Source organism: Rhipicephalus microplus, chromosome 4 (assembly GCF_043290135.1).
Source record: "Rhipicephalus microplus isolate Deutch F79 chromosome 4, USDA_Rmic, whole genome shotgun sequence".
NCBI classification, from domain to species: domain Eukaryota; kingdom Metazoa; phylum Arthropoda; class Arachnida; order Ixodida; family Ixodidae; genus Rhipicephalus; species Rhipicephalus microplus.
This window is the reverse complement of record NC_134703.1, coordinates 132,553,122-132,571,122: the sequence shown is the minus strand read 5'-3', so window position 1 is coordinate 132,571,122 and position 18,001 is coordinate 132,553,122. Positions and strand designations below refer to the sequence as shown.

General features: G+C 42.2%; 1 protein-coding gene across 2 annotated transcripts in view; it reads left to right on the top strand.

The window, feature by feature from the left end:
- Window positions 1-248: 248 nt before the first annotated feature.
- The window catches only part of Vps13 (vacuolar protein sorting 13C), a 209,788-nt gene continuing 192,035 nt past the window's right edge, over window positions 249-18,001 (top strand). For both annotated transcript variants that reach the window (XM_037423426.2, XM_037423425.2), the window contains exons 1-7: window positions 249-629; window positions 3,155-3,241; window positions 3,741-3,836; window positions 4,121-4,222; window positions 10,333-10,562; window positions 16,844-16,924; window positions 17,122-17,179. In XM_037423426.2, coding sequence (XP_037279323.2) covers window positions 530-629; window positions 3,155-3,241; window positions 3,741-3,836; window positions 4,121-4,222; window positions 10,333-10,562; window positions 16,844-16,924; window positions 17,122-17,179 — 754 coding nt within the window. In that variant the 5' untranslated portion in view covers window positions 249-529. The remainder of the gene's footprint in view (window positions 630-3,154; window positions 3,242-3,740; window positions 3,837-4,120; window positions 4,223-10,332; window positions 10,563-16,843; window positions 16,925-17,121; window positions 17,180-18,001) is intronic.

Sequence of the window (18,001 nt, the reverse complement as noted above, 5' to 3'; positions counted from 1 at the left end):
TCTTCTACATCAAGTGTCCGAACAGTAGCTCCCAATAAAGAAGCAAAAAGAATAGTGAGCACTCGAGTCTTCACATTGTTTCAGCACGGATGCAGATCGAGAAACCAGTGAAGCGTGCCTATCAGCCAGTGCTTGTTCTTCGGTACAGTTTGCGGAGATAATCCCAGCAGTGGATGAAGGCGAGCGTGAGGCGACTCGACCGCTGCGACGAATGCTCTTTGGACGACGCTTCACGTATTTCACCGCTGTTCACAGCCCTTTTTCTCGTCTCTGCATTGTTGCCCATCTCGTCCCAAGAGGGGGCGTGACGGCGCGCGCACATCCGCTCCACTTTGAGGAGAGCGAGCGAGCAGCACGTGAGGGTGTTGCCTGCGCGAGGAGTCGAAGAAGAAACGCGAATTCGGTGCGAGCTGTTAGCGTTCGACGCTCCCTGCATGACATGTGGAACGAAACAAGCCTTGTCGTCGGGACCACGATTTCTCCTCGCTAAGGATCGTTCCGGCCACGCTCGCCCAACCGGCGTCACACGATGGTTTTCGAGTCGGTGGCCGTCGAGCTCGTGAACTACGTTCTCGGAGACTACATCGAGAACTTGGACACGTCCCAGCTCAAGCTAGGAATATGGGGAGGTGAGACTTGATGCTGCTTCGAGTACGAGTCGACTCTTTGCGAATAGCTGCTTGCGTCTTGTTGATGCTTATCCGCGGGCCTGAGCGGTGACGCGAATGATCGCATTTGAAATCACTTTCATACCGATAGAACGTTGTTCATTCATTGCGTGAGCGCGTAGAGTTGAACTGACATCTGCACGCATAACGTGAAATACCACTTGCAGTATGCTTCGCGTGGAGCGTCACGTTACCAACTCCGTATGTCGGCAACAGAGACAATATCTGAGCTCAATGTCGATGACGCGTGATCTTCATCCACTTTGATTAGCAACGCTACGGCTCACGTCGCTGAGGTTGACAGCGGTTTTCTTTTTTGTAGGTCGGCTAACGTTCTGTACCTGTATGCGTCTGTCAATGCTGGCTGTATTCGTAATGGTGCTTGGCACGCGTATGTTATGAGCATTGTTTAGCTTTCGAGTCGTAATCTCTATATCAGACATCACACATATATATACGCCACACCTTTGCTTCATTTGCGCTCAATCTATATCGTGCACCCAACTACACCTTCCTCACACGCCCCCCCTCTTCCTTCCTGGTTATCACTGCTTTTATATTTGTAACTCACACACGCCCTTGCAGCATGTATTCATTGTGCCTCTACCGTCCACCTGCAGTGCGTCTTTTTTTTTTTTCATCATATTTTACTAGCTCCTCCTAGCGCATTTTCACAGCAGCTGTGTTAACGCCTGGTCTGCAGGCTAGGCATACTCTTCTCACTACATCCTATGTTGCATGCACTTGCGGTCATGCTTCCTATAGGGTGCCTGTAATAAAAGGTTGTTATTGAGTAACATAGTTAAGTGATACATAATAGTGGTGCAGATGTTCAAAAAAACAAAAATGTAATTTTCATGGCTAAAGTAATGCAGAAAGGATTATTATTAGCACGTGTGGAGCAGTAGGTGTTAGAGCTGCCAAGCCTGCTTTTGACCCAAACTTTAATTCATTAAGCTTGAGGTGCTGATAAAGATGTGTATGCTCCATTGACACCATGCTTTTTCAGTGCATCAGGCCTGTATCACTTCATTCTGTTGATATATCTATATCACATGGCTTGAAAAAGTGTTGTAAAGTGTGTTTCATGATGAAATAGTACATATTGGGACTTTCATAGCACCACAAAGTGTAAAGGACTATGACTGTTTGAATGTGCACTCCTATATGTATCTTTGTTTGAAACAGCCACATGAATCTAATGGATGATTTGACCAAGGAAAACTTTAAGGTGTAGCACGTTGGAGTGAATTTCAGTGTATGAAAGCGCTCTCTTTGTCATAGCAGGATATAGACCTACAACCTTTGCATTGCGCTAATACTTTCGAGGACTACATGTAGAGAAACGCCCAGCGATCTGAACGATGGAGTGCCCTCCATCCTAGCTCCATTAGTTGTGCATCGGATATGTAATTCAAAAATTGTGGTTCAGGTCCTACCCGTGTCTGTACGTAAACTGCATATTCATTGCATATCACGTAGACTCCCATGTATGCTGGATCGACAGGTATCGCTTCTTGCCTGGGCATACACAGATAAGCTTTTGTGCATACCTTTTCACGGCTGTGCGTGTTTGAAGTTTTTAGTCGGCGTGTTGCGTTGCCTTGACTTCTTTCTTGTGTCGGTGTTTGCGTGCCCACTCTTTTAACGTGAATGTGTACCGACTAGCTCAGGCCCCTGTTATTCTACTTTTTTCCTTCCTCTTTTGAGCCTAACTCTTCTATCTGGTGTATCCTCCTATACATCGTTGCCTTGCCTCTGTTTGCGGCACTTTTAAGATTCCCCTTACTTGCATGACTGACGAAGATGAAGGGACACAGAGTGCACAGGACGAGCGCTGTCTCACAACTCAAAGATTTATTACAAAAAACAAAAAGTGGGAAACATTGTTGTGCATACAAGCATGCTCATAAGTAAGACAGTAAACCGAATTATTTAGCAAGAAAACATGCACACCCTTAAGAAAATACAAACATGTCACTTTATATTACATGAGCCAAGGAGATAAACAAACTTCTCTGTCAAAAAACTCGCGTATGCGTCTCCCATTCTCTTAATGTGAAAAGCCTCGATACTTCATGGGTTAATTTGCTGCTTTGCCAAGAAAGCTTTTCCGTATCAACAATGAAAAGCAGCCACAAGTATTATAACCCGATGCTAAATGGGATGTTTTTGGCTCTATCAAGGAGTGATTATGCTCTTTTAAACAAGCCTTAATACATCTACCGTTTTGTCCCACATACTTTCGTCTTTGTCTGTAGCGGTGTGTCAATCGTTTGAGCATTCCAACTAGCCCGACTTTCCATTCTTCTGCAATTACCCTTACTTGTAGAGGCATTTTTAAACACAACCACTGCTAAGGGAACTGTTTTGCTTGAATGGCACAGAGTTTCGACTGAGTACCACCTTTTTTTCATCGTTCTTTTGCCATAGTGGAGAACACATTCAGAGTAGCAGAAGTAATTCTTGTGTCTGTCTTCATGCAGGAGACATCAATTTGAAAGATCTGGACATCAAGCAGAGTGCCATTGATGATCTTGATCTACCTTTCCGTGTTGCGTATGGTCACATAGGTATGCCGCACTTTTCTAAACATGTCTTACGGTGTCAGTGTTTCAGACACTCTAATTAGCGTATGCGTTACGCAGGTGTAGGCTCATTTGTAATGCTTCAGTAATTGGGACTACTTTGCAACGTCACAGAGGTGCACGATAGCGAATATTCGCAGCACAGAAACATTGAAAAAGAATGAAAAAGCAGAAAAGGGCACTGTCTGTACACCGCTCTCTTCTAATGTTTGTGTGCTGTGAATATTCGCCATCATAAACCAACCAGCGTAAGCTTCTACACGTGCAAGCATGCATTTTCAGGAATTAAAGATCAGGCAGTATAAAGTGTCCGTAGAACTCCGTTTTATAATGAATACAACATAAGCAAGTTAATGCATGATGTATGCATGATGTATGCTAGCAAAAAAAAAAAAAATGATGTAGCCGTACTTCTTTAATAAAAGTGATGTTGCAGTGAAGGTAGCATATGCTGAACTTATTAGCTTCTCACTCCTTTTTTTAGAAAAGCTCACGTTGAAGATACCATGGCAGTCATTGTACAGCTCTACTTATTCTGCGGCAGTGGAAGGCATCTACATGGTGGTAGTTCCAAAGTCAGGTAAGTCTTTTGATTTCAATATTAATCCACTGCGCATGAGAGTAAAAAAAATCGAAACATTTATTAATGTAAATGTTGACAGCTCATCTTTTGCACATTGGTAGAACATTCTAATAGTGTCCTTTTTCATTTGACCTGCTTTTACGCTCAGTCAATCCTTTGTGAAGAGGGGTAAAGCTACTTTCTTGGAGTATGTATTATTTTCAATGATCCTGGCAGCATAAAGAAAAGTTGCAAAATGTTACCTTTCATGGTTGTCTTCTGGCATTATCATTTTTCTTTAGGAGTGAAGTACGACGCGGCCAAGGAGCAAAAGCTTCAGCGGGAAGCGAAGCAACGGGAACTTGCTCGGATTGAGCTTGTCAAGCAGCAAGAGGCAGAGAAAGGTAACCACGCTTGTTTCTTTGTATCGTCTACTTTACTTACCCATTACATACTTCAACATCTTAAAGGGACGCTAAAGGTAACAGGTCATGTCGATAGTGTGGCATCTTGACAGATGCAACATTGTCGTTGTGAACAAAGCTTGCGTGCTCTGAAGAATATAACACTGACAGTGCAATTGAAAAACTTTAATTCATGGCTTCTCACAAACTTTTGTGCATGAAAATTTGCTAATTTTGTTCATTCGTCCATGGTTCTGAGCCCATAAAACGTAGCGATTCTTGCAACCTTGTCATCCACTGTTCACAGCCAGTCAAACCAGTTGATAATGCAGGTGGAGTGCCGCTCTGCTGCGCATTGGCAAACCATTTGCTAGGAATGGGGTTGGAAGTAGTTGATGTGTTTTGGTGTTCACTGCCATGTTCTGTTCCCAATTTTTTTTGAAGTTTCTATATGCGGACACGTGGTGCGATTTCTTTCTTGCTATCTCGCATTTTGGCCTTGCACAGTACTATCTCTGAAATTTTCTAATTCAGTGCAGGATTCCTTGGCTGGGCCTATAATCCTGTGGTTGCGAGTCACAGGGAACATTCAGTAGTCTTAAACACGTGGCTAAATAAAATTGAGGAGTACAGATGTTGTCTACAATTGTAGTTCTTTCTCTTTCTTGACCTGGAAGAATTGCTGAGCAAATATGAAGCGCCAAGTCAAATCAGATGTCAACATTTTTTTTTCTGTCTCTTTAAGATATCTTCAAGCAGAAACATTTCACCTTTACGCGCACAATCATTGTTGTCTAAGACTGCAATGTATTGCAGAACACTCTTGCTTTGGTGAGGATTCAGCCGGTATGAATATGCACTGCTCAACTTAGAAGGCAGGTGTGCAGACATTTCTGTTCTATCGCTTTTTACAGCGAAAACTGTTATGAGATCTTAATAAGTGTCGCATGTGGCACTGTAGTTGTCTGCCGCCACCGGTGTTCGTAACCACTATTGCACAAAAGGAAAAAAAAAGAGTAAATAAAAATACCAGGGACACAGCGGGATTCGAACCCGGGTCCCCTGTGTGCCAGCCCAGTATTCCACCACTGAGCCTCGCCGGTGCTTGGGACTTGTTCGCAAACTTGCTATAGGCAGGCTTGATGCTGGGAAAGGAATCGCGTCAATATGACTAATGAAGCGTTTAAGAACAGCGAGAGAACAACCAGGCATCACACAGTGCGATTAGTGTAACGAGTTGGTCGTCCAATGCTCCAAACCATTACAAAAGCTTGTTCTTGATCACCTATTAACTGTGGCACTTACCCACTTCAGGCATAATTCTGCATCACTGTCAGCCACTGCATGAATAATTGGCACAAAATCTCTTGCAAGTGTTCAGTGGATGCCACGCTTCTTAGAAGAATGGCGACGGATAGCATATCGAATGTTGGCCTACTACTATTAATAATGCTGTAATGCTGTAATGGCTGTCAAGCAAGTGTGCTTGCAGCATTTACCCAATGAGTGTTATGGAAAGGCTCTGAAAGGCCGCTCTTCCAGCTTTCGCTGTGACTGTGCAGCACGTCCAGCCCAGGCCTGGCGTTACTTTCTTATCGCTGTCCAATGTCTTGTTTCATTGGTTGTCGGTTACCAGAGTAATAGAGCTTGTACCAGCCTCTGGAAACAGAAACCATTAGGTAACTAAACCCTCACAGTAAACTAGTTTGATTTCTAGTCTTCTTGGTGCCCCTTGTTATTTATATATAATATGTTACACTATTGCTATAGCATTTAATAGCAATTGCAAATGGTTATAGAAATGATATAGTATATGAGGCTTGACTTCTATGTTGAAAAAAAGCTGCGCAGAGACCTCATAGCACATACAGAATACCTTAATTGAAAAACAGGTCAATATTATAGCTTCTATCTCTAACAATATTTTCTTGATGTATGTAGTAGTACAAGTACCGAACAATTGTTTTCAAGGTAATGTAAAATGATTATTAGAAAGCACTTTTATTCTACTAGCTATGATGTCCAAATATTCGTTACAAGCATATCTGTCATCATTGCAAACACTCATCTTTTGGGCCCTTTCCACAATGTGTTCCTACCTCTCACTTAGAGTGCCGGAGATAACGATTTCGCAATGTCTGTATGATTAGATTATCTAGACTGACATCCCACACAGCGGCCGTTCAGGTTCTCGCACGCCCCCACGGAGGACGCTGATTCACCCAGCCTAATTTTTGTGATGGCTTGGCACATTGTCACCTTTTGTGTGTGTGTGTGTGAAAGATCAGTCTGGACTGTGCATTTGGGTTTGGGCATAGGTTAAATGACAAGTTGAGTGGATTGCAGGGGCATTGATTAGTTGTTCGTACTATAAATATTGACAAAAAATAGAAATGGCAGAAAAGGTGGTAATTTAAAGTCTTTCTTTTTTTAGTCCATATCATTATTGTGCACTATTTAGTTATTGATTACTTTAATGCGAGCATCCATATACTATATTTAAAATCTGGTGTTCTTATTTGAATTGTGTGATTTGATCATTCTGTACTTACATTAGTTATAGCCATTTTTTTTTCTTGGGGTAATGGTAGAAAGCAGAGTGCTAAACATAATTTACATTCAATATATGGGTAGCTAGGGCAGTTCATATAGCGGCTGACTGCATTCTGTTTGAGCATCCACTACATTGCATGCTCCCGTGTGGATTCAATTGCTCACTTTAAATCAGGCAGGCTTTCCGCTTATGGGCACATCTGTAATTTATGAACCAATGCACCTGTATTTCTATGTTTATGTAGGAAAAGGTAAAATAAAACAAGTACATTACTGAGGACAGCCCGTGTGGCTGGGCAAAGATTGCAGCAAGTTAAATTTTATGGCTATTTTTGTGATGTTTATAAATGCACCCATGTGTGTAATCACCTGAAATGTGTTGAATTCTCAACAGCTTGCTTTAATAAGCGTACATGCTGATGTCGCAAAATCAAAGCCAAATGGTCATGAAGCTCTCTGCTTCATGTCAGCTTCAAGAGTAGCACTACTTAGGAGACATTCATCTATAAAAGCCTGCTAATAGAGACCTGGAGACTTACTAAGAGGGTTCAGCTTAAATTTAGGACGACGCAGCGAGCAATGGAAAGAAAAAATGGTAGGTGTTACCTTAAGAGACAAGAAGAGAGCAGAGTGGATTAGGGAACAAACGTGGGTTAAGGATATCATAGTTGAAATCAAAAAGAATAAATGGACATGGGCCAGGCATGTAGCACGTAGACAGAATAACCGCTGGTCATTAAGGGTAACTAACTGGATTTCCACAGAAGGCAAGTGGGTTAGGGGGAGACAGAAGGTTAGGTGGGCAGATGAGATTAAGAAGTTCGTGGGTATAAATTGGCAGCAGCAAGCACAGGACCAGGTTAACTGGCGGAACATGGGAGAGGCCTTTGTCCTGCAGTGGACGTAGTCAGGCTGATGATGATGATGATGATGATGATGATGATGAATAGATGCCCACCTTTTGAGTTTGCATTGTCCATTATTGTGAGAGGTATGTCTTTCAAAAGATGTCGATAGGAATTGCTGGGTTTTTCACGTGACATTTTCAGATCCCACATTGTAAGTGGAGCTCATCAAAGGAATCCTGCTTAACATTCATGACTTCATTACTGCTATATTAATGTTAAAAATAGAGCATTCGCTGTGATTTTATGAACCAGGAAGCTGCTCAGAAAAGCTCTTGGTAACTAATGAGATTTTAGGTATTTCTTACTGGCTATTGTCTGTCTCCTTAGATTGCTTATCCGCGAAAATGGCAGGGTGAAAATGCAGAAGTTTCTTTAAAAAGAAAGTGCTCCACATAAAATGAAAATGGCTGGTGTAAAATAATGGTTAATTTAAGCTCGCAGGAAAATTATCTGCCCGTGAAATGCAGCTTGGTAGTAGCATTCCAGCTCATTTCAAAATAAAAAATTCCAGCTCATTTGCGAAATAGGCTAACAAGCCTTGGATATGTCAAAAATTAGTGGTCTATCCATTCACCCACCCTCGGCATGGCCCCGCCGTGGTGGTCTAGTGGCTAAGGCTGCTGACCCGCAGGTTGCGGGTTCAAATCCTGGCTGCGGCGGCTGCATTTCCGATGGAGGCGGAAGTGTTGTAGGCCTGTGTGCTCATATTTGGGTGCTTGTTAAAGAGCCTCAGGTGGTCAAAATTTCTGGAACCATCTACTACGGCGTTTCTCATAATCATATAGTGGTTTTGGGGCGTTAAACCCCACATATCAATCAATCACACTCGGCATGTGTTCAGAACGTGTGTTATACCTCTTCCACAAAAGCGTTCAAGAAACTCGGTTTACATAGGGACGTTTTAAAATAAAGTCTTTAACTAAAATAAATGGCTTTCAATAAAGATGTGTTACAGATGTTGGAGTTTCTTTTTGGGCATGCTACCAAAAGCGTGGCTCTCTTTCAAAACAGAAGCAGTAAAAAGAAACTTATGTATCTACAAAAATAAGATAAAAACTTAACTGTAATAGATGTTTTTGTAAGAATTTCATGTTTATTTAAATAAATAAATGCGTCTCTTACCACGACAATAAAAAATGTTTTCACTATACTGCATGCGCAGGCCATCTGCTCCATGGCGCACATTGGTAAGCGTCATGGTGACCTGCTTTAGGGAGTACACAAGAAAATTGGCATTACTCTGCTTATTAAGCCTTTTATGAGACACTGCATTCCTTTTTACGATGTGCAGATGCGATAGAAAAATTGAAATTTTTATTCTGGCTTACTGCCTTTGTGATTATGCCTTTTCGGCCATAATAGACACTGATGCCCTCCACTCCCAGCAAAGACCGCATTTGGAGCGGATAACACTTCCAGCCATCTGTTTGTGAGTGAGAGTTTTTTTCAGAAGGAGCCATTTTGGCTTAAAAAGCTTTTGAGTGCCCTTGTGACTTTCTATAATATCAAAAGCAGTGTGTCCAGGATATTTGTTGTTATTTGATTACAACATGTTTTGTTCTACTCTATTGACCTAACCAAAACAGGAAAGCACATAGGTTTACGCATATACACTAAACAAATGCACTCATGGGAGAGAACGAGGCAGCATTTTGCTCCTTTTTCTCTGAGTATAAATAACGGGGAAGCTACGTTGACTTTGTTCACCAACCTTTTCTTTCCAGTTTCATAAATTGTTCTTTATGGGACTTGATGCATTAAGTTCTCATTTTTGTAAAATCAGCAGTTCATTTGTTATTTTATGCTCTCATCTAATGGCACTTTTTTGTTTTTTTTTGTGCTTGTTAATAGCAAGTGGGCAAGGATATAGGAATGCTCCTCATAAAAAGCAGCATTTTTTGAAACCAAAAGCAAGCAACCTTAAATGTTGAAAAAAGCACATTACTGCTGGCAAAGCTGGGGAGCGCAAATTGCAGAGGCGAGTGCAGCAAAGCGTTTTCGTTGAGCTTTAACTGTGCAAGGGGATTTTCGAAAGGCTCTCAATCTTTGCAATTGTTAGTACAAAGTTCAGGTGCTCCGCATGACTCGTTAGTACTTTTTGGATGTGATGATTCATTTGAACCAAACAAACGTTCGGAAATGTCACTGTTCTGTCATTGAAAAAGTGGCCATTGTCACTGCAACCACGTCACTTCATGCAGCCATTCTTAAAACTGCGTGTGTCTTCACATCAACAATGCTTCCACCAACTGCTCCCGAACAATTGGTTTTGTAGGCAGGTAGTAGGATTTAATAGTTCCGTATTTATGTCAAAGCGATGACATGATGGCCTCTTACCTTACTTCGTTGATAGAAATTCTTGGAAAAGCAAGAGTCGTTCTTGCACTCTTGCACACTGTACTATAAGTATGCTCAAGCCTCATTGCAACAAAGTTGCATTTTGCAGGAAAATAAGTTTGTTTATCCGAAAATTTATTACAAGGTTTATTCCTAACACTGTTATCCATTGCAAGACTATTCTTAGTTTACTTTGTTATAACCGACATTTCCTTATATCCGTGTTTGTAATATTGAGGTTTGAGTGTATAGTACGTGTCTTTTAGTTTTTGTAGTGGCAAGACCCGATTACAGGCTTTCATGGTTTTGTAGACAAACTGAAAGAGGAGAAGCAGGACACGTTTGTCGAGAAGTTGGCAGCACAGATCATCAAGAACCTGCAGATTCGCATTCGCAACATCCACATCCGCTACGAGGACAGCTTCACCATTCCTGACCACCCGTTCTCCTTTGGCATCACCCTCTACAACCTGTCCTTCGACACAACCAATGAAGAGTGGGAACCCTGTGTCCTCGACGTGGCTGCCAGGATTGTGCACAAGGTGTGGGAGTCTCATCTATTTTTGGGGAAGGTGTTACTGTAGTCAGTTACAGCCTAAAAATATACCTAATATAAGCTCCACCACAGGGGTCACTATCCCAGCCAGGCATAATTTTCATAAATGTATCACTAATTGCAATCGCTTATTTACCCGACGTTGGGACCTTTTTCGAAATTCAGGCATGTGACTTGGTCATACAGGCACGTGCCCATTTTGATAGTTTTCGTTCGAAATAACATTTTAACAAAAAAAAACGACGAACTTATAGTTGTAATATGTGTGGTATTTGCAGGATCAGCGAAAAAGTGCTGACGGTTCGAATGGAAACTGCCAATCAATGCTCTGTTGCACAGGTGAATGACAGGCGCTCTGCAGTACTGGGGGTGGAGCACATATTCATATTTATTCTTAGGTTGTAACTAACTGTAGGAGTATTTGTGGAAGCTTTTTGTTCTGCTGTTTAGTTTTTTAATTAAATGTCTCATACGTTTAAAACACGCTGGTAAACATGAGAGCATGTTATGAAACTTGATAGTAGTGTGGAATCTGTTAAGCTTTGTCGGCAACCATGAAGAAAGAACAGAAGTTTTTCACGTAAGGTAGCTTTTTAGTATGCGAGACAAAGAAAAAAAGGTGACGTAAGAGTGCATGCTGTAATAGCCATGCACTCATATGGCCTGGATATATAAGGACATGGCAAAGGCGTGTGGCAGATGGCGTGTTTCTGTTGAGTCTGTCCCTTTTGCCAACCAGAATTGCAAATATGTCTAGAACATTAATTCTTGCAGCCAGTCAAAACCCTGATAATTCATCATTTTCATGTACCACCGTGCTCCATAACATCCAGTCTTTATTGAGAGTGCTCGCCAGCATGAAGAACTTGCAGAAAATGCAGTCATGTGAAAGCAGCTTGTCAGTGTACACGAGTCAAGGATGTGTGAGTGAAGCTATCAATAAAGAGTTTTAAGTGGGGTGTCTTCTCTTTTGCCCTGTACTTGTCGGTGCAATTCCATGTCTTTGCTGTTTTGCTGAATGCAAGTTCAGTTTCTGTCTTTGGCTATACATGTTTCAGCAGAAAATAAGAGAAAAGAAAAACAACATTTAGTGAGCTACAAGTTGGGATTTTTCATTTTTGGGATTTTTTTTGCTGGGGGGGACCCTTGTGATACGAAAGTTCTTTTGGAAAGGTGGGGAAAAGGGGTGCAGATACAGGAAAGTAGGAAACGTATGTGTTGTGTTTTGACTGTTTTCTTTTATGTTTCCTCTGTTTCCTCTTCTTTCCTCTTAGAGAGGCAGGCAAAAACTAGTGGGTGAGGGGAGTAAAATTCAATCTTCTTCAGACTCCCCCTGTTTTCTGTACAGTTTTCTCAGCTGCGTAGCTGCTGTTGTTGCACAAGTGAGTTTAAGGCTGGTTGTGGTTGTCTTGCCTCGTCGTGGCTGTCGCTGCTTGACAAGGATGCAGACCAGTTCTTCGAGCTTTATATACAAGAATTATATACAAATGTACAAGACTCTTCACCCTTGGGACTGTCGTTTTTTCTATTGGCAGAGCTGATAGTGCAGATCTCCGTTTGCAGCGATCAAATGAAATCATACCAAAAGGAAATCTTATTGCAATATAGTATAATTGATTGATATGTGGGGTTTAACGTCGCAAAACCACCATATGATTATGAGAGACGCCGTAGTGAAGGGCTCCGGAAATTTGGACCACCTGGTGCAATATAGTATAGAAAATGCGTAAAGAAATATTTGGACCCATAGCCTAAGTGGCTGGTGAAGGGTCCAATACAGAAAGATTGTAACCAAAAAATAAAGAATAAAATAATAGCAGTCTTGTAGCAAAAATAAACAATTGTGAAAGCATCCCACTTGAGCGATCTAGTGCTATACAAAAAAAAGGAGAAAAAAGCAACAATCACATAATGCAGCAAACACATATGAGAACAATTATAAGAATGCCTAAAACCTTAAGAAAATGTCTGGTTAGCAACAAAGTGTCGTTTGCAGGAGATGTCAAAACTTCTAGTGCATTTTATTTCCAGAGGCAAATCAGAACCCCTTGTGAGAAGCCAGGTTTTAACACCTAGGTTGCCCCTCCCCGTTCTGCTGATGGTAAATGAAAACAATTCAGTCTGTTCATTAGACAGATTTAATTTCTCTACTGGCGTTCTCCTCTCTTACTTGAACATTTGAGCCCCCAGTCTGAGAGAGAGACGAAAGGAACGGCCTACAAAAGACATTCTGCGAAGCTTGCTAACACACACGATGGTTGTGCCGTTTGGTTCCCACGGTCGTGTTATCCTAGTGCGGCCGATTGATTAGCGGGCCCATGCCGTTACTGCGAGGTGGTCTGCTGTCTTGCTTGACAGCCGCTTCGCGGGCTCCATTCCAAATGAATGGGTGCCAACACACTGGACGTTCAAGCGCTGTGCCCTGGCACCCTGCTGGTTGGAGGCCATGCGGCTGGTCGTTAAAAGCGACGAAAAACAGACCACGGCCTCGCCCCCCTCTAATGGTTACGAGAAGCAGGATATTGGTCACCCACGTTTCTTGTACTAGAACGAGCGTTCCTATGAGAATTGGCTTTTTGGAAAGCGCGCACCTCTGAGGAAAGAAACACTCACCCCCCTTGCCTGCGACACCAGACCTTACAGTGGGCTTCCTCTGCCGGCCACTCCGGCACCACCCCTGTTATGAAGGCAAATTAAACATCAAGTTTTCAAAAGTTAATTATCCTTTATTCCCCCCATATTTCATATCACTTTAGTTGTATATCATATAAAATAAATCTTCACAGTGCACACTGAAAAGTGAAAACACCAGACACAGCACTAAACTACAGTAGATTACTTATTTTGAAGCAGCAAACATGCATTCGCTAAACCAACCAATGAGAACACTCGCAAGCCGAACACCAACACTCTCTAGCCGAATAAAGTATCAGTTGCAGTTCAGCGCAGTATCTTGCATTTTCTTCATTTGTGGCCATTTGTGTGTGCGTGGAAAAATTTTACAGGATGCAATGACAGCTAGCCCCCCAAGCTATCCTCGTGAACTACATCTAAATGAATTAGTCAGGTTGTGCATTGCTGCCTGCTAGTCTCCCAATCGACTTTGTTTGAGCAGCTGTCTGGTCAACATTTCATACTGTAGTCTTGGAACAGGGCAAATAATTTGTGCAGGGCTCTGTAGTTGGTGATCCTTTTTTTTTTCTTGGTATCCTTCTACCCTTTGGATTCCTACAGGTAGAAATTAAATTTTGTTTACAGGGATGCCCGGCTACAGCATTAGCAATTTTTAGTAGCCACACACTTATCGAACACAGAATCTGTTTGTGGAATAATATCTAGCTGAATGTTTCTATGACTGCTTATTTTATTCTTTGCAGCTCAATCAGCTTATTCCGTTTACCACTCATTGCATTGGAAGCAAGTGTGACCCTAGAAGCAGTGACCATTGTTTCACAAACAATGCATGCTGAGAGAATGAACTTGCAGGAGCCTCCTCCTTCTGTGCTGTATGCATTGTGCTCGCGGTTTTGGGGACAACAGGCACGGCTGGTAAAATAACATTTTCCAGCTTGTCGCTTCAGTTGCATTCTACGGAACATGAATTTGCTGGCGATGAAAGCTGTTCTGTAGTATCTGATAGGGCTCATTCACCTTGCAAAAATTATTATGTAAGGGCAATAACCCTGTATTTTGTTACTTGAATAAAAGTTCGTTATAGTTGTGAATAGGTGTTGTCAGATAATATATGCATGGTGCCGTGTAACCAGAAAATGGTAGTATGTATTAAAGCGGACTTGTGTAAGTGGCAGTTTTTATGGAGATTGCTCTGGTTATCAATTTTTTATCAGAGTAGAAAGATGAATGCCAAAGAAAGGGAAACATAGTGAATGGTGGCAATACATTGGGTATAGATTGTAGTAAAAAACAGATATATGTATAGGGCATTAGGATGATGTTCATAGATGTAGCTACAGCGTAAATGAAGATTAGTAGAACATGGCTTTGTTGTCTGGTGCACTGAATTATGCTGTATGTTGCATAATTAAAAAAATGCCCTTAAGTTCAAGTCAACCACAAACTGGTTTCCAGCATACATACAAGCTGCTTGAAACAAAGCCCTTAGGTCATTTTGTCAATGCCCTTAGGTCAATGCGGAACAAAGGAGCAGTGTGGCAGAAAAATAAAAATAAAATGAAGGAAAGCTTGTGACTTGTAGTATTGACAGGTCTTCTGCCAGAAGCAAGTTGCTTTTAAGCCTACATGTTTTTACTTCAAATAAACTCTACTAATTTAACTAATATGTTTTCCTTGGTTCTCATTGTTTGTAGACTTTATGGTTGTGATTACATGTGTCTGCATTATGGCAAGTGAGAGACAGCAAGGCCATAGAAATCATAAAAAAAGTTTGTGGTGATAGACTGCACACAAACCGGCACAGCCAGCATGAATCCGCCGCTTGCTTGCTGCAACGTGCGTCTGATAAGGGACAGCGCCACCGCTATTTCACCGGAGGCTGACGTCTCCACAGGTGGCTACAAGACCAAAGCTGCCAGGCTCGCTTATCCGATTGTATCTCTGACCGTTCGAGCGCTGCATCGGCATGCTTGCCCTGCTGCTGCTACCACATTAATAAACGATCGTTACGCTTTATGTTGGGATCTGGCATCCCACAATCTCATTGTTATTTTGTAAAAATTGTGGAGGTGCTGACACCCCCTGTAGAGTTGTTTGCGCCGTGTGGCGCACGTGTCTCGCCCCAAGGCCGCATTTCGGGTGACGACCCCCGGGCGATAGGTGGCATTGTGTTCGCGTTGAGTACCACTGTTGGTAGAGTGGTAGCGCCGGCGGTGACCCCTGGCGGAAGGCAGGCCTTGGTGGCGGGCGAGAGTTGAGCGAGGCTCTTCTGCGCGTGGCGGCTGCCGTGAACGGTTGTCTGTAGCGTGGGTCCTCGGTGCGAGGCACTGCGGGCCTGCGCGCCGGGGGGGTGGGGGGGGGGCCCACGCGGTAAGTCAAGTATTGGCGACGCCGCCTTGGATATGTTATTGTGTGTTTAGTGTGTTACTGCGTTATGTTGTTTGTATGGCAGCCTGTTAATTGATGTATTATTCGGTGGACGATATCGTCGTAAATTAGTTAAAAAAATGTATGTTGTTGGTTTGTACCGACTGCGTCTGCTTTGTCCGTTTACTCCAAGAGCATGGTGAGGCGCTCGCCTCGTCGAGACCCCACAAAATGCACAAATAATAAAGCCAAGCGAGACGATAACGGACGAAAAGTTAGCTCGTCACAGGTGGGCAGTAAACTCTCATCTCTGCATAATGGGTGCGAGGAGCCATCTATTATGATACTGCACTGCTGGCCATCTGGGCATTTTTTTCTAGTGACGATGTCGGAGGTCAGCCCTGGAAGTGTTGGGGCAGCACTGCTTGTGGTCAAGGAGAAAGGCAAGAGAATGCCCCTTTTAACCACACGTTTTGCATAATATGTTAGCATAAAGACAAGTCATTAAAAGCTTGTTTACTACGTCATAGCAGCGACGCTGCCAACTTTAGGCCTTCACTTACTGGAAGAAATAACACTGCAAAAAAAGCAAGGACGTGAAAGGAACGCTCGCAACAAACTAGCGCAATCTACCAACTGCACATTATTTCTTCCAGTAAGTGAATGCCTAAACTAGCGGCATCAAGCTCCTTCTGCCTCAGGCTTTCACTTATGCGGTGAGCAAAAATAGGGCACCCTAAGGGTTCAATGTTTGTTACAAAGCATATTTAAAGTTAGAACTTGTGTTACACCCAATCTATTAGTAACAATGGCCTCGAGCCATGGGTGGTATGAATGGTTCCATCCTTGAATATCTTGGTGAAATGAGTAAGCAGCATTAGAGACGATAGCAAAGACTAATCAAATTGGTCTCAAATGAATGATGAAATTATTAGAAATGTCATTCGTTTCTGCTGTGGTGCAATTGCTGAAGACATTATGGTACATTGCAGTGCATTTTGTACATGTAGTCTGAAATATTTGGCCAAATGGTGAGGTTTCATGTAATAGCCACACATCTTCAAGATCTTGAAGAAAAGAAAGAGCAGAGCCCTAGCACGAGTCTAAAAGGCATTGCTTTCTCTTATCCAAGTATTGTACTCGGCACCTCATTTACTTGGCACATATTACTAGGCACATATTATAGGAGCATCAGTTGTTTGACTTCTCGTTATTGGTGGTGCCTGTTTATTACTAGTTTTGCATGCTACTTCCTTCTTTTTTCAGCTGGTGGATATCAGCAGCTTCGGCTTGTATTGGAATACAGACTGCAAGCTTTTCATGGAATATGAATCATCAAAGATAAAGGTAGCGTATTGCATTGCATACTTCTGAAGCAGAATCGCGAGTTGGGGAAGTTGGTGGACGTTCGCCAGAGAATATTTGACAACACAACGGCCTATATGCGGACTGAGCTGTCCGCATCTAACCCGTTGCGCTGTAAAATATTCTACGATGCATAGCATATTCTCATTATATCAGATGACGCATCTGTTACTTTCCAGGCACTTCTTCAGGAGAAGATCGGTAATGAAGCTGTCAGGCCTACAGATGTTTCATACAGTAAGTACAGCTTGCTTAGCATTTTCTTTGTTAACTTGGTATAAATACCATCACAGTTTATTTGTATATTATTAGATGCATTCAGCCTTGCCTTCATTGAATGAACGCTACATATTTGGTAAGAAAACACAACAAATTAATATTTAAATCCTTGACCTTGTGATGGTATGGCTTACATGTGGAGTCACTTGTTGCAGCAGTTTCTGGATTTAACTACTAGTTAGCTGCTTTTAAAATGCTTTTTGTACATTCTGGCTTTGATTTTCTGTTCTCACACATTCATGAGGAAGTTGATGTGTGGCCAAGCTTTTTAATGCTTGTCATTATTGTTTAAATAATAACTATTTAATGTATTTAGACAATGTGCAAAAAGTTGCATCACGTATTTAGACAATGTACAGAAAGTTGCTTGAATTAAAACTACAACTGGCACTTTGCATAGTTGTGATGACAGTGATGCACGAATCAGTTGTTAAATATCAAAACTGTCATTATAAAGGAACGCATGATTGAAGCATGCATGCTTCATCAGAGTACATTGTGTATGCTTGGCTGTGCAACACCCCTGCATTGTTGCAAATTCTACAGTGTGTAAGTGAATTTAGGAGTTGATCATGAGTATTGTGGCAGTGGTCCCATCGATTTATGCCAGCTCGGACTCGCAGGCACCTTAGAAAGTTGGAATCAATTGAGGGTGAGCAGTTTGAGCCTTCTGTAATTTTAGACGTCCTTGTACATCAACTTTATATAATATGGGGCAGTGCCGTGAGGATGTGAGAAACTTTTCCAAAATGATTGGTCATTAACTGTGTTACAACTTGC